Here is a 17,849-nt window from a genome sequence, read left to right as displayed (position 1 = left end):
TGGCAAAACATGCTATGTACATTGATGATTATACCAGGTTAAAACAATATCAAAAGTCATTTCACATTTTCATGTCAGCTAATTTATAATTTGCATGTCTAATGAGCTTTCACAGCTCTGCATATATGGTTTGAAGGACTTGGCCAACGGTAATTACACTTGCTATATAAAGTGGTGATACAATGACAGCAGTAAAGGAACTTTTACATTTTTATTTCAGCTAATTACATATTTGTATACTTCATGACCTAATCGGCGGTGATTATTGTTCATTACGTTGATCATAATATTTTCAATGAAGTTGCAAACATGTGGCAAAGGTTAAAATTTACACATAACTGCAATATATAATGAAACACGTGAGCATTTTCAGTTCATACCTGGTCCAGTATTTTTTAATGCAGCCCGTGTCTTTGTGCAAAACGCCCCCAACGGCCCGGATGTTTCTAAGTTCAGTTGAGAGGTCACAAGTTCATCCAAAGCTTAGTACATGGATCCCGGGTTCGTACTCCCTCCAGGACCGTGGTATTACATAGCCGTCGCCGCGCGGTTAGGCGCAAATTCAGTGAATTTTACGTCTTTCTGATATATTTTTCAGCAAAATTTGCACTATAAAGATGGAATCGGTGGAACTAATGAACAAGGATCATCTTCTTTCGGATGTGGAACCCTGTGAGAGAACAAACTTTAATGGCGGTGGTACCAGGTCATTCAAGTTCAACAACAACTGGGATGTTTTAAGTCAACAAGGTACGTATGGTCAATTTGAACTGAAGCGGAGGTGAAACTAGCCGTGGTGTTTTCGGGCGGGATTTCTGCCTTTTATGGGCTGGTTTTGACTTTCACGTTTTTAACCCCGCCATTCATTGCCCACGGGTTACCGGTGAAAACGTGAACGTCAAAACCAGCCAACAAACGGAAGAAATCCTGCCCGAAAACATCATGCACCACAGCAGCTGTGGTTCCACTTCTAAGGTGAAACACCCGTATATAAGTACTTGTGATCTGGTACACTCTGACGGCCTATGTGACCAAGAAAAAGATATTTTTTCAGGGTCAAAGGTGTAGGTTTTCCGGTGTGTATCTCAAAACACTGCAAATAACGCACAAAATACAATGTACCATAGAGCTAGACACAAGGAACCTTATCAAATGCTGCGACAGAAATACCCAGCCGGCTGTATCATTATTTTGTAGGGGTAGCCGACAGTGTGAAGTAGTAAACTACCAAAAATGCGTATAGGTTTGCTCGCAGTGGTACTGTAGCGAGACCCTTGACCTGAGCGCCAGATGCCACTAGAACCACTGAAACATCACAGTTAACAGAACATATGACTTACTGAACTAGGCAAATTGTCTTATGGCTGTATTCAGTCCCTCATACCTTTTGGGCACCCCTAAAAATAATGGTTCACTGAGTACTCCTGTGTCAGCATATTTGACAAGGTCCGACACAAGTCATGCGTATGGATCATGGTGTGTGTTCACGGTGCTGCACGGCCTCCACAACACTGGGAACACACAGAATCGTACGCAGGGCCAAGGGAGACACTAGGGAGCCGTTGTTATTTACGGCTGGGGATTGGAGGAATCTAAAGGGGCCACTCAAAAAATTGAAAACTACAAGGTGGGTTGTTCCAAATGTGGAGATAAGGGGGTTACTCAGTTTGGGGTGCAATATGAATTGAAACACCGGGATTGCACCATTTCACACATCAAATTCTCAAAATTTTCCATGCGAGAGGGCACCCCGTCTCGTGCACTCCCGTGTGGGTGTTCTGACAGGTTTACTTTGTAAAATCACAGATTGAAAATGCCTCTATGATTGCACCAGGCTGCACAATTGCAGGAATCAATTACAACATTTTCCACGCAAGAGAGGATGCAACCCCCTCTGACACTTTCCCCCTAAGCCTGCTGTGTGTTCTCCCCCCCACTTTGAAATTCTGCCCTGTCAGATATCTTAGTGAAAACCCTGTCACGATACTCATACAAAGTAAACAATACTATATGATTGGATACTGGCTATACCATGAGCTTTTATATCTACATTTTGTTGTGACTTAGACATTGATTTTGTTGATTTTACCTTTTTCAACCATCATGCGATAACCAATGATAATCTAGCAGGGTATACCAGAATTTGAAAGGTCTTTACTATTGCTGTATTTTTGTAAATTTTACTATTATATGTATTGGTATTTAACTTTAATAGTGATGGGGGTTTCAGTCAAAATTTCTGACTTAGAGAAAGGGGTTACTCAAATTCATCATGGTTGCTGGGGGTTATTCAAAACTTAGGAGCTTCTGATGAAATTCCTCTGACCCCATCACACCCCCAGTCATAAATAATGATGGCTCCCAAAGCTCGGCGTGGCAGGGCTGTGTTGTTCCTTGGTTTAGGACTCTCACCAAATAAGGCCATAGCTACAGTTCTGTGGATTGAGGTTTTGCCTTGGTACATGTATTTTGGTTAGATGGCGGTGCAGGTCAACCCAAATACCAAGGCAAAACCTCGAGCTACATTACAGCAGCCAGTGAGGCAATTCAGAGCTCTGTCAGATACAAGTAAGGAATAGTGGACACACCACTGATTGCGAACTAAACAGGAATTTCTTAGGGGCTCTAAAGTGATCAGATGAGTGGACTTCCTAGGTCACTAACAATACTCAAACACAGTGATCAGATGAGTGGACTTCGTAGGTCACTAACAATACTCAAACACAGTGATCAGATGAGTGGACTTCCTAGGTCACTAACAATACTCAAACACAGTGATCAGATGAGTGGACTTCCTAGGTCACTAACAATACTCAAACACAGTGATCAGATTAGTGGACTTCCTATGTCACTAACGATACTCAAACACAGTGAGTCCACTTTTCTTCAGTCTTTCCTATACATTTATTTCCTGTATACATAAGTTTATGTGCCCGAGAACAGGTGACACTTTGCCAGACACCAGGAGGGCAAATTGTCTCCTGCTGCGAGGGCACATAAACCCACGTATTCAGGCAATAATATTTTTATTACATGCCTCTTCACTGTTAATGCTATATTGCACTTAATAGTCACATGCACGGCATTCTCAAACAATTTTACCATTATTGAACAGCATTAAACAGATTGTAACGAAAGTGAAAATAGCAGTGCACACATGGATATTTTAAATCTAGCATTACATGTCAGTGTCTCCATTACTTGTTGTTGCAAAAGTGGAACGGCTTCACTAGACAGAGTAACTATAGAAACCAGTATGTTGTTCACACACTCCCTGGATGTTCCTATTCAAATCAATGCACTGATTTGCACTCATATCGAGGCATGTAATAAGATATCATTTTTTTCAACAATAGGGCAACATGACTTCCAGAGTTTTATCAGATGTTTAGAGCAGTATTTGTGTATTGGTTAAAGTCATAGAACTATGTCAAAAGTTTAATTAAGGTTTACAATGAAGTGATGAAAGAGCTGTTCCCACAGTGTGGTGAAATTATGAATGTCCAGGTTGCTTAAGATTCCAGCAGTTTTTTGAAACTTAGTTGTGCTGGAGCACATTGTTATGGTGTTTATATTTTCAGTGATCAAATATATTTTCAAATATCTGACCATTTTTCTTTTTTCAGTTAGGGAATGGTATCATAGATTTGCTGTTAATGTTAGGCCAAATAAAAAACAACGTGCCGTTCCTATAACTTGACTTACCCTATTTTTTACCTGCAAACCCTAAAGTTTTCAGAGTTTCGTAAACACGGAAGTAAAAACAATAAGAAAGAAAAAACCCATAAACATCACACATTTGTTACTTGGCATTTGATTTTTGCTTGAACGAGGAAGTCTTTTGTTTTTTTCCTTTTATCTGTATGATACATTTTTCTGGAAATGTTGTGGCCTGTGTTGACTGCCCTGACCCCCTAAAAATGCATATTTAAAAATAAAAATACTTTGGGAAAAAATTCCTGCCGACCTACCTACCCGATTTTGAAAAGCCATGTTATGGGAACAGCACAATTTATTAGTTTTTGGCTTAACTGTATAGCTTCTTGATATTGAAACATTTTTTATTTCTTTCAGAGTGTTGTGCAATTTTCAAAGGTCTAAAACATGTTTACAAAATGCATGAGCTAGTGAAACCATTAGAGACACTGACTGAAAAGATGTGTCAACAATATCAAGACAATACATTATCAATGAAAGGTAAGGGTATACAGGGCAGATGTTGAGTTTTGTTTGGTATGGTGTGTTTATATGTGTCTGCTTGTATAAGTGGATCTAACACAAGAATATGCTACATACATATAGTGCACATGTCTACATCATTTTGCTTTTCAATGCAACATTGTAATATGGCAGCCATTTTGTCATGCTCAGATCTGTTGCATGTACATACTGTAACTCAATAGATTTTCATTCCAACTTGACTATGAGTGTGACCATGTTTTGCGGTAAGTGTCAGTAAGTTTGATGTCAAATGAATGGCCTAAGAAAGGATTCACCACCTCCTAACACAGTACACAGTACAGCTGAACTAGTCTCGTACCTAATTTTTAAGGGTTGAAATTCTGAAGTCACAGGCTTACTGTATGAGCTTTACTGGGGTGCTCCATGAATTACAATGAACTACAGTGTGTGGAGGAGGGGGTCACAGTCAGAGAAATTGGAAGAAGTATGTTATGATTACTTGAACCACACCACACTTTTTAAGGACGGGGATTTTTGTCAAGTCATATTTGGACTGTGATGTCTTTGCTAGTTGACAGGGTGCCATACATGTGAATTCGAATCCCGTCGAGAATTTATTGTTTATGGGTAGATCTCAATCCCTGGTTTTCAGATTACTTCTTGCAGACTTTGAGTACATACCGTACATTTTAGCCCTTTGTTTTTGTTTGAAATTTTTATCAAGTCAGTCTATAGTTCTACTCTGGAATAAAATAGATGCAATGTGTTCTACAGACTCTAACAAAAATAATCATGTGATGGTGGTACAAACAAACCAATATGCACATGTTTTTGGAAATACATGTGTTTCTCTGTGTTTTGTGTGTAAGGCTGGTAAATGACCTGCGCCCTGTAGGAAATTGGCTGACTTTTCACTCATTTAACTTGAAGTTGTTTACTGAGAACTGTAACAGGAAAAATGTGTCCAGAAATGTATTTGTTGGCCGCCATTGTGTGAAGTATGAATGCCAGAATTGATTTAATGTTTAGAATCAGCTTCAGGTGATCAGTCAGCAATTTGTGCCAAGATGGCATCATTTTACAAGTGGTATGGCCACAAACTGATGACGTGAAATCGCAAAACCCAGAGGCTTGTAATTATGGCAATGTGTATTGTGTACGGTGATTTGATATCATCAGTTTGTGGCTATACCACTTGTAAAATATTGCAGCCAATACAAACTGATTGTCAGACATTTTCATGTCATATGCTGAGGTTTTACTTGATATTGATCTCTCTGATCACTCATGGTTTTGATAGCTATGCTTTCATGTATACTCATATTGGACTGAAGTGTTAAAAATATATATTGCTTTCACAACTTTGACTTAAATATTTTACATATGTGCCCATACTTTTTTAGTCCCAGGATGAAGTCCAGGGGACTTATGGTTTAGGCTCCTTCCGTCAGTCCGTCCATGCAGATATCTCAGATATGCCTGAGTCATTTTCTTTCAAACTTGGTACAAGGATAATACACTATGAGATACATGTGCACGCCCATTATTTTCAATGTGGCGTGTATAATTAGTACTAATTTGCATAATTAGTTATTTTTGAAAAAGAGCTTTCTCAAGAGACTACCGGTACACAAAGTTTGATAAAGTTTGTACACATGTTGGTCACACAGAGCTCTGATAGAACACAAAGACATCTCTCAGTAGTGTGTCAATTAATTGCTAATTTGCATATTTTATGAATTTTCATAATTCCTGTAATACTTCAATAAATACTGACTCAAATTATATGAACCTTACAGATGTTTATATACCAGAGCTGTAACTTTGTACAAAGTCATTAAGCAGGATTATGTCAATTAGAAGCTAATTTGCATATTTGAGAATTTTTGTAATTAGGGTGCTGTCAAGAAATGCCAACTCATATTTGATGAAACTTGGTACAGATGGTGATATACAAGAGCTGTAGCAGTATGCAAAGACATTTAGCAGAATCATGTCGTGTAATTGCTAATTTGCAGATATAATGAATTTCATCATTGTATAATATGTCGAGAAATACTTACTCAAAATTGATGAAACGTGGTACAGATATTCATATACCAAAAGATATAACTGTGTACAAAGACATTTTGCAGGATCATGTCATTTAATCACTAATTTGAATATTTGATCCTTTTCTGTAATTAAGGAAATATGTCTAGACATACTGCAGCAAATTTGATGAAACTCAGTACAGATGTTTTGCACACAGCGTTGTAATAGTGCAGAAAAAAATTAGTGATATCTTGTCAATGAATTAATTTTGCATATTTAATGAACATTCGTAATTAGTGTGCTATGTCCAGAAATACTGCACAACAATTGAAAAAACGTTGTACAGAGATGTTAATCTCTTTATTCTCTGATAGTGTGTGAAGACATTAGGCAGTATCATGTCAATTAATTGCCAATTTGCATATTAAATGAATTCTTGTAAGAAGGCTTATAAATCAAGAAATACTTCATCAGATTTGTTGAAACTTTAGTAGAGATGTTGAGCTCTTGTTGCTTTACCTACCGGGGGTATGTATAAGGACGTTTATCACTATCATGTTAATTAATTTTTAATTTGTATATTTAATGTATTTTCCTCATTAGTGTGATATGTCCAGATATACTGCATCAAATTTTATGGAACATGGTACTGATGTTGATCCTCTACTAGTAGTGTAAAAGTGAACAGCAACAACCTGTTGATAAATTATTGCTTGACTTATTTAATGACCTTTTGTCATTAGCGTGGCAGCCCAGATTGGTTAAACAGGGAAACAATGTTTGTATTAGAGATCTATATTCTGAATGATGGCACTAAATCTGATGACACTTTCTGCCGATGTTGATCATACAAAGATTTACCAGTCAAGAAAGGCATTTTAAATTTAGCAGTACCGGTACATGTATCAATAGCTATTATAGGAAGTCTCTTCTGTATGGGGACATTTTTGGTTCACATCTGGTGTTCTGATTTTCTTATGTCAAGAGTCATTGCCCGGACTTGTTTCTTGTGGATTAGTTGAATTTTGACATTTCATGAGCCAGGGCATGACATACCTAATTCTGTCCAACTTGGTAAAAGGACATACAATGTCTACTTGTTTACAATCCAATCCAATATGAACATCTGTCAAAATCAGGTCTTTGCTACCTGCGGTTTCTTTTTTCATGCGCATTATATTGACTTCAATTTTTAGTCACTTCTAGTGACAAAGTCCACATTTCAAGGGAGACTATGTCATTGTCAATGACTTGTTCATAATCTGTCCCTTGCTGTGCAGTGCTATAGATATGACCTTTGACATATAAGGTTTGGATTGAAGATTGGTATGATGGCTATTGATGTGCTCTTAACTAATCTAATAAAATCCATGAAAAAGTCCATGTTTTGTCCAATATTACCGGTACATGAAGTCATCATTAACATCAAAAGCCTACCTCTCTCTGTACCAAGAGTGCTCTATGGAGCTATGGATGTTACTACCTTACTCTTTAACTGCTTGATATTTATCTCTTAACTAACAGATGTATCGATAATTGTACAAAGCCTTGTGCTACGTGGGCTGATTACATTGGAATATGATGTGTCCAAACCAGAGAACAGGGATGAAGACTCAACTCCACACCATGAGGGTGATCATATTGAAAACCAAACTACATTACACAAAGATTCCTTCAGTTTGGTGGAGTACCATTCTCATAATGGTGACGACAATGATGGTGAAGTCAGCAATGAGTGTGGTGAAATTTATATGAACAGCAGTGATGATGGAGCACATGGCTTGAATTATTCAGGGGCACAAGAAAGTGAATGCGAGGGGCTTGCATTGATCCATTCTGAACTCAGGCCATTCCGACGCGTTGAGTGCAGTAAAACATTACCGGTAGTCTCAAATGGCAATCTTGAGACACATACTTTGACCCACTCAAATATCAGAGCACATAAATGTAAAGAGTGTGGTAAAACATTCAGCCATAAAAGCAGTCTTAAAAGGCATATGTTAAGCCGCTCAGAGATCAGACCGCATGAATGCAAAGAGTGTGGCAAAACATTCACGCAAAAGGGCAATCTTAAAACGCATATGATCACCCACTCAGAGATCAGACCACATGAATGTAAAGAGTGTGGTAAAACATTCAGCCATAAAAGCAGTCTTAAAAGGCATATGTTGACCCACTCAGAGATCAGACAGCATAAATGCAAAGAGTGTGGCAAAACATGCACACTAAAGGGCAATATTAAAAGGCACATGGTGACCCACTCAAATATAAGACCACATAGTTGCAAAGAGTGTGGGAAAACATTCACACTGAAGGACAGTCTTAAAATGCATATGTTGACCCACTCAGATATCAGACCACATGAATGTAAAGAGTGTGGTAAAACATTTAAAATAAAGGACAGTCTTAAAAGGCACATGTTGACCCACTCAAATATAAGACCACATAGTTGCAAAGAGTGTGGGAAAACATTCACACTGAAGGTCAGTCTTAAAATGCATATGTTGACCCACTCAGAGATCAGACCATATGAATGTAAAGAGTGTGGTAAAACATTTAAAGTGAAGGACAGTCTTAAAATGCATATGTTGACCCACTCAGAGATCAGACCATATGAATGTAAAGAGTGTGGTAAAACATTTAAAGTGAAGGTTAGTCTTAAAAATCACATGTTGACCCACTCAAATATAAGACCACATACATGCAAAGAATGTGGCAAAACATTCACACAGAAGGTCAGTCTTAAAATGCATATGTTGACCCATTCTGGTGTCAGACCACATAAATGTGAAGAGTGTGGTAAAATGTTTCGCAGAAAGGATGATGTTACAAGGCATATGGTGATCCATTCTGGTGCCAGACTGCGTGAATGTATAAATTGTGGTGAAAGATTCAGCCACATAAGCAGTCTTAAGAAGCACATGATGTTGACCCACACAGAGATCAGGCCACGTCAATGCAAAAGTGTGGTAAGACATTTAACAAAGAACAGGATCTTATTGGGCATATGTTGATCCATTCTGGTGTGAGGCAGCATGAATGTAAAGAGTGTGGTAAAACATTTACACTGAAGGATAGTCTTAAAAAGCACATGTTACCCACTCAGAGATCAGACCACATGAATGCAGAGAGTGTGGTAAAACATTTCGAAGAAATTTGGGTCTAATTGACCATATGTTGATCCATTCTGGTGCCAGACCTCATGAATGTAAAGAGTGTGGTAAAAGATTCAGTCATAAAAGCAATCTAAAGAGGCATATGTTGACCCACTCAGAGATCAGACCACATGAATGCAGAGAGTGTGGTAAAACATTTCGAAGAAATGGGGGTCTAATTGACCATATGTTGATCCATTCTGGTGCCAGACCTCATGAATGTAAAGAGTGTGGTAAAAGATTCAGTCATAAAAGCAATCTAAAGAGGCATATGTTGACCCACTCAGAGATCAGACCACATGAATGCAGAGAGTGTGGTAAAACATTTTGGAGAAATGGGGGTCTAATTGACCATATGTTGATCCATTCTGGTGCCAGACCTCATGAATGTAAAGAGTGTGGTAAAAGATTCAATCATAAAAGCAATCTAAAGAGGCATATGTTGACCCACTCAGAGATCATACCACATAAATGCAGAGAGTGTGGTAAAACATTTTGGAGAAATGGGGGTCTAATTGACCATATGTTGATCCATTCTGGTGCCAGACCTCATGAATGTAAAGAGTGTGGTAAAAGATTCAATCATAAAAGCAATCTAAAGAGGCATATGTTGACCCACTCAGAGATCATACCACATAAATGCAAAGAGTGTGGTAAAACATTTTAAAGAGAAGATAGTCTTATTGGGCATATGTAGATCCACTTTGGTGTCAGATAGCATGAATGTAAAGAGTGTGGTATAACATTCACACAGAAGGGCCATCTAAACACGCATATGTTGACCCACTCAGAGATCAGACCACATATATGCAGAGTGTGGTAAAACATTTAAAAGAGAAGATGGTCTTATTATGCATATGTTCATCAATTCAGGTGTTTGACCGCATGAATGTATAGAGTGTGGTAAAACATTCACACAGAAGGGCAATCTGAAAATTCACATGTTGACCCATCCAAAGATCAGACCACACGAATGTAAAGAGTGGTTAAATATTTAAAAGAAAACTGGGTCTTAATGGGCATTTGTTGATCAGTTCGGGTGTCAGACCCCACGAATATAATCAGTGTGTATAACAGTTACACACTAATCTTAGAAGGCACTTGTAGACCCATTCTGGAATCAGACAGCATAAATATAAAGAGTGTGGTAAAACATTCACACTGAAGTGACATCTTAAAAGGCATATGTTCACCCACTCAAAGATCACATGAACACAACAGCTCAGATATTAGACAGTACAAATACAAAGACCATGGTGATATTTTACCTTGAAATAATGATTCTATGAGACTTATATTGATGAAATCTGATGATGGGTCATAGCAATGAAATAAAGAGTCTGACACCAATTACACAGGATTGTCGAGTTTTGTTTGTTTTATTTATAGAATCCTAGGGCAGACATAAGAGACATGCGATGACCCTTTGAAGAACAGACCTCTTGAAGGCAAAGAATGATGTAAGACATGCATGCAAAAGCTTTTCACATGTAAACATCAATGTAAGCTGGTAAAAGATTTTCATTAGAGAAAAATCTTTGTGCATACAAATTGATCCAATAACATGTCAAACCTTGTGAATGCAAAGAGTGTAGGACTAAAGGGGGGAAACTTGTCTTAATATAAACATATTAACCCTTAAAATACCAGGCCTTGCTGATGTTAACTAGGAAAAAAATCCAAACAACAAAACCATCCTTGATATACCTTGGTGTACACACTTACATATATGACTTCATGAAATACCAATAGAACAAATGAACTTGGGCATTCGATATCTAGATTGTTAACAATTTGTTCCTGACTGTATCTTCAGAATATTGATATCTTTGCTGTTACACTCATACGGCTGACAATATTTGCTTCATCTCATACAAAGTCTGTGTAATAAACTAGCTCTGCTAAATTTTTTGTAAAGTCTGGTCCTGAAATTAGGGATATTTTTGTATGCTGCTGTAAGTACTGCCAATAAATTACAGAAGCTCTTATGAGGGCACTGTTATTACAATATTATTGAAAAATATTTTGTCTAGTGTTCCTCTGTGACAGGTTGGTCATTGTATGGCTGATCTTTCAGCACTGAGAGGGGTAATTTGGTGACTGTAACCATGCTATGATGATTATGGTATTATTCAAATCATTGAATTACAGCTTCAGACTGTTTTTAGCTCACATTTGATTATACCAATGTGAGATTATCATATAAGCTGAAGTCGGTGGTGTATGTCTGTATGTATGTGTGTATGTACGTATGTACAGTATGTCCGTCAACTTCAAAAACTCACGAACCGCTGCTCTTTTTAGTGCGGTATTTGGTCTGTCGATGCATCCTGGGCTGTAGATGCGATTTTGTTCAAATGAAGTTTGCAGTGCCCAAATTATGCAAATGAGCTTAAATAATGTGAAAATTGTCAAAAACCAATAACTCCGGAACCGCTGCTTTGATTGCTTTGAAAATTAGTATGCAAGTACCTTAGGTAGACCTTATACAGTTTTGTGTATGTCGTAAAGATATCTTGAATTTTAAATTTTTGCTGAATTTTTTGGTTATTTCCTCATTTTAAGTAAACATTCTTCTTCTCTGAAACCGCCAGCCCAGTTTTTCTCAAATTTGGGTTGGATGTTTGCAAGGGTGTTACCCTTCTAATTTGTTGAAATTACGACAGACTTTGAAAAATTACTGTTTTGGAGCAATTTTTGTCATTTTTGGTCAAAAAATCGTACAGAATATTTTCTTTTTAAAGCCCCTGGACAGAAAGCTTTTATATTTGGTACACAGATGTCCGGGGATGACAATAGTTAGATATATGGAAGTTGTCCTGAAATATACAAATTTGTATTTTTAAACAATTTTGTCATTTTTGGTCAAGAAAACTTGTTCTCAAAATTGCTTATCTGATAGCTTTGTAATTTGGTGCAAAAGTCCTAAGGGATGTTATTAGATAAACTTTCAGCTGAAAGTGTTGGGAAGCCCCCAAATTTTTATATTTTAAGTAGTTTTCTCAGTTTGTGACCTTAAATGACCTACACCAACCCAGGATATGTTGTGAGACAGTTTCGGAGGCTGTGAACATAATTTTGTCATATTTGGCATCGATTTGTAGTAAAATTTGATCCAGATATAGCTGAGGTAATTTTTTTCATTACGGATCAATTTTTGCAATATTTCCATGTAAGACACATAAGAACTAATGAAAAATTTGGATCCAGGATAATTCCAGATGTCTTAATCACCCCTCCCCCCACAGTGGAAGGCATTTCACTATCTGTAACTAATTTAAGTGCTGTTTACATTCGAATGATAGCACTCATAGCGTTAATTAAAAATCCCTAAGGTTGTAAATATATTTCCTACCATCTGGCCTGATGTAAACATGATGTAAAAATTTGAGCTGGGAATTCTTGAAGAAGATATGTGGCATTTTGTTTTGGGATCAAACACTGCGAAAATCGTCCTAAAATATTGCAGGTTTTTTATTTCCCATATGGCCATACACAGTGGTATATGTGCCAATGGAAGCTATTCTTGCAGATTGGAAAAATTGCCTCTGTGTGTGTGTGTGTGCGCGTGTGCATGTACTCTTCTGTTGACAGAAATTGGACTGGGTTACCATCAAGCAGTCAAAGTGACTCGTCGGGAATACTGATAAAAAAGGCATTTGTCCCAAAAGTCTTCTGGATGTTTAAATGTGTATGGAATTAAAAAGTTCAAAAAGCTTTGCAAACACTTCATATAACACCATATTTTCAAAAATTGAAGCTAGTTTTCCCATTGTTATAAAAGTTATATCGTGAACATTGCCATGACACTTATTTCTTTTGTTCAACTTGAAAACATTATTTTTGTGCACAAAAGTGCTCTTTTATGCTGCCTGTTCAGACAGAGTGAAACCATGTTCGCATTCTGTTTTATATCCTTTGGGTCAATTCTGTTGTCTTGTCATAACTCGGTTTTTGCCTTACCTCCTGATTTCCACCACCCCCCTCCCGTAAAAAACCAACGCTCCCTTCGCTACCCGAAACATCCTTGTTCATTAAAGCCGTTCAAATTTTCATGTCAGCCACATCGTATCGTAGGCGAGAGATGCAGCCATCTAGTTTGTTTACTCTGTTTAACACGATTGGAACTAATTTGGGAAAATTGGAGAAGAGTAATTATTAGGAAATGTAAGGAAATCGAAATTTTTACAGCTGAAATTTTACAAAATGATAGAATAGTGTAAAATTTGAAATATTGTTCTCATCCGACAAAACAACGAAAACACAACATTTATTGCATACCTCTTTCATCGGATTCGTTTTTATGAAAATAAGTTCATTTTTGTGTAAATGTACTGAAGAAAGGAGATAAAATGCTTAAAATTTCTCTAATTGACGAATTTTGAGTTGGGGCACTTTTGAAATGCCCCCTGACTTTTTCATGAATTTAAGGCTTCATAAACATTTTAAAAGACCCTGACTGACTTAACTGTAAATCAATCGAAAAACTTCATTTTGGTCGAGGAAAAATGACAAACTGAGATTATTACTAGTGTTTCAGTAAAGAAGAAACTACAGGCAAACTGTCATATTTTAATTCAAATATAAATATTGTTCATATGTTTTGAACAATATTGCATTAGATACTATCATGCACTGATTCTTACTCATAACATTTCAACAGCATCGTAAATTTTGAATAAAATATTAAAGATGGTAAGCTAATATGGAGTAAAATTAGAGAAATTTCTAAAATTCTTGTGAAATTCTGCCAATCGAATTATCCCAATTTAGTTCCAATCGTGTTGTTTACTATCTAATATTTGCAAACGTAGTAGGGAACACACAAAAACTCATTACGTTTATCGTACACATATCGACGTTTACTTTACAACATCATGGGTGATATTCTACGGTCAACGTCACCAAGATTTAGCGATATGGGGTGGGTATATTATAAAGGATGATGTAATACATTGATTATGGTTCTCGGATTTCATTCAGAACAGTCAACAAAAAATTGTCATGACTGTGTGCATGATATCGCGCATGTTTATTTTATCAGTCGTCCGGTAAAGCCACCTGAGTAATGTACACACCTGACACTGGAACAACAAAAGTTGTAAGAATGAAAATTCACACAATATTTTAAATATATTTTAAACCATATATTATTTTGAACAGCGAAATGGGAAAGTTGTGAAGCAAGCATATTTGACTGAATCGACAAGTCAATCGACTGAAAGTCAAGCGTAACTTTTGATACTATGATGATGTTCACTCACCGAGTGTGGTTCCTTCTTTTTTTTCTGAGGTCTATCAAAATAAAAAGCATCGGCTTTATCAATGTAAGTACGATAGACGACGTTATTATTGACAAATATATCATACCAGAATATTGATGATGTAATTAATACTGCGATCTGATGGTCGAGACGTGAAAATAACCGTGATATATCAGCAATATAGCGCGGTTGGCATATGCGCGAGATCTCGGCAAGAGCAAAAAATCCTTTTGTGACATTAGACGCCAGAATTTCAATATGCATGCTGTTTATGATATAATAACAATAACCCACTACCTGTAACGGTATACCACTCGGTTTTGACCAGTCCACTTCATATATGCAGTCGCTATCGCTCGTGCTCATATGTCGTGAACTGGTCAAAATCCCGTAGTATACCTTCGCTGTGTGGTTTATGCTTGGACGAAACTCCGGGATTAAAATTGAGTTGTCAAGATAGCGTTTGATGTTAAATACTAACAAAATGTATTGACGTATCGGGATCAGAATTCTGCAAGCACAATATCAGGGAAAACATATCGAAAATTACAGCGGATGAAACCTTTGATATTTTAAGTTTTTATCGGCATATTTCAACCAATCACGCTTTTATCCGCTTTCATCCGCCGTAGACATTCTGTTAAATGATTTATGAAAGGAGCTAAGTAAATTTGAGTCGCAAACAAAGCATAAAGAATAAAAGCTGTATCGGCTCCAGTGCATTTCATTTCTTCAACGTTTCAATTCAGCATATACATGTTTAATGTTCATTATTTTTTGTTGACAACTGATTCCTAGTTTGGATTAGAATTAATTCAATTCTCAAAAGTCGATGACGTTGTATTTTGTTCACAATGTGTAGATCGACGTACTTTCTATTTTAAAATCTTGAGGTCTTGAGAAGTGAATCTCAGTAAAACAAAGCTAAAAAGAATGTTTCTGAAAATTAAACCTTTTGGCCCTTGCATGGCAATTTTGGGAGGGTTGCTTATTTTATGGCAAACACTTTTAAATTTTTACCATTTTTCGCGCAGCATTATTTTGAAAAACAAAATCCATCCCCAGTAATGAGTAATTTCTATCCAGTCCCTAAATAAAGCCATGCCTGTAGTGAAAATGGCGGAGAAGTAGTGTCTCCGGCAAAGCGCCCCCAACGGATGTTTCAATATTGCAGTTACTAGTATTTGTGGCATGCTTGAAGCCGGTAGACAACAATTATAGACAATGTGTGTTATGCAGAAAGTAATTCTATTTTGTTGAGATTAAAATATGCAGACATGTCCTCCATACTAGAGTTTCTTTTTCTACTTAGTAAAGGGAATACCAAGTATTCACTTCCAATATCAATACAAACTGTATTGATATATTAACACCTGAATTGGATATAGACTAGTGTATATAGACTGTATATAATACAGGAAAAGAAAGAATACGCGAAAAGAAAGGTGTCAGAATATTATCATCAAAATTGTAGCTCCTGTCCCATTTGTTTGTCACCGATGCAAATAAACATATTGTACAGATTGTATTTGACATGGTGGGTACATTTGAATTTCAGCATATTTGTTTTTAAAGAACATGTTATTGTTACACAGAAAAAACGCGCATCCCTCCGTCGTCATCATCAGCAAAACAACAGAGAAAGCTACCATGGAGACGACAAAATATCTTGAAAAGAGATGAGAATCATACTTTCTAAACTGTGGATGACTGATAAACAATTTTAGATACTGATTGTAGATTGACATTGTTATTGATTGCAAAACCTAACAATCTGATAAAAATCTGATAGAGAGATTTTAATGACCTCTGATTAGTAGAATTGGACACTGTTGGATACTTTTGAAAATTGTACAATGAATAGTCGCACACAACCCGACAGCCCGAAGGATGATTATAAGGGGTTTCTTGAACAGTTTCGATCAAGTAGAGGGTGATTTAAAAGGTTTTTGAGGTTTTGAGGATGGATTGAAAATATTAAAATTTCAATCGGGATTACTCCAACCCATTTTTTGCTCACGTTTTTACACACGTGAGCATATGTCGTAGCGATGTCTGTCTGTCTGTCTGTCTGTCTGTCTGTGTGTCCGTGTGTCTGTCTGTCTGTCTGTCTGTCTGTCTGTTGGTCCGATATCTCAAAAACGGCTTATCAGATCAAAATCAAATCTGGTACATAGATTCAGTTAGCAAATGGCAAGAACTGATTAGTTTTTGGTGGGTCTGGCTTGCATACTTTTTGCTCATTTGCATAATTGATGATTTTAGAAAAAACGGATATTCATTAAAAACGACTACACACAATTTGATGAGATTTGCTACAAATGTTGATCACACCAAGATATATCAGTAGTGGGAACCATTAAGGGGTGACATGAAAGAGAGTTGCTAATTTGCATATTTAATGAACTTTCCTAATTAGGGATATATGTCTGATTTGTCTCGATCAAAATCGACCAAACTTGGTATGTATATTAAAGATACTATGATTTAACATTATCGAAAGTCATTAAGCGTTTTAACTGCAGCCAATTCCTAATTTACATATTTAATGAACTTTGCTAATTAGAGATATATATTTAAATTGACTGGACCAAAGTTGATGAAACTTGGTACATGAATTGAAGCTACTATGATACAACATTGTTGAAAGTCATTAAACATTTTTACTTCAGCCAATTCCCAATTTGCATATTTAATAAACTTTCCAAATTAGGGATCTGAATTAACTTGATTGTAGTTGGCGAAACTTGCTATATACATCAAAGATACTGTGATATAATATTATTGAAAATCAAAAAACATTTTTACTTCAGCCAAATTCTAATTTGCATATTAAATGAATTTTCATAATTGGGGATATTTATCTGAATTGATTTGATCAAAATTGATGAAACTTGCTATGTACATTAAAGATACTATAATACAATATTATTGAAAGTCATTAAGTATTTTCTCTTCAGCCAATTCCTAATTTGCATATTAAATGAACTTTCCTAATTAGAGATACATATTGGAATCAACTTGACCAAAGTTGACAAAACTTGCTACATATATTGCAGATACCATGATACAACATTGTTGAAAATCATTAAGCATTTTTACTTCAGCCAATTCCTAATTTACATATTTAATGAGCTTTGCTTAATAGGGATATATACTGGATTTACTTTATCAAAGTTGGCAAAACATGCTATGTACATTGATGATTATACCA

General features: G+C 36.5%; 1 protein-coding gene across 1 annotated transcript; it reads left to right on the top strand.

The window, feature by feature from the left end:
• The first annotated feature begins 217 nt into the window (after positions 1-217).
• LOC139134147 (oocyte zinc finger protein XlCOF6-like) lies at positions 218-11,392 on the top strand. Its single transcript, XM_070701066.1, has 3 exons — positions 218-750; positions 4,075-4,197; positions 7,741-11,392. Exons 1-3 carry the CDS (start codon positions 618-620, stop codon positions 9,228-9,230), a joined length of 1,746 nt encoding a protein of 581 aa, XP_070557167.1. The 5' UTR covers positions 218-617; the 3' UTR covers positions 9,231-11,392.
• Positions 11,393-17,849: the final 6,457 nt, after the last annotated feature.

Source organism: Ptychodera flava, chromosome 5 (genome assembly GCF_041260155.1).
Source record: "Ptychodera flava strain L36383 chromosome 5, AS_Pfla_20210202, whole genome shotgun sequence".
Taxonomy (NCBI): domain Eukaryota; kingdom Metazoa; phylum Hemichordata; class Enteropneusta; family Ptychoderidae; genus Ptychodera; species Ptychodera flava.
The sequence above is the reverse complement of the archived record's forward strand: the minus strand, read 5'-3'. Positions and strand labels throughout refer to the sequence as shown.

Excerpts from the sequence above, each read along its gene's own strand:
- LOC139134147 (XM_070701066.1), top strand. The coding sequence starts at position 618 with ATGGAATCGGTGGAACTAATGAACAAGGATCATCTTCTTTCGGATGTG. Across the intron at positions 751-4,074 it reads GGATGTTTTAAGTCAACAAG|AGTGTTGTGCAATTTTCAAA; the intron begins GTACGTATGGTC and ends TATTTCTTTCAG. Across the intron at positions 4,198-7,740 it reads CAATACATTATCAATGAAAG|ATGTATCGATAATTGTACAA; the intron begins GTAAGGGTATAC and ends CTTAACTAACAG.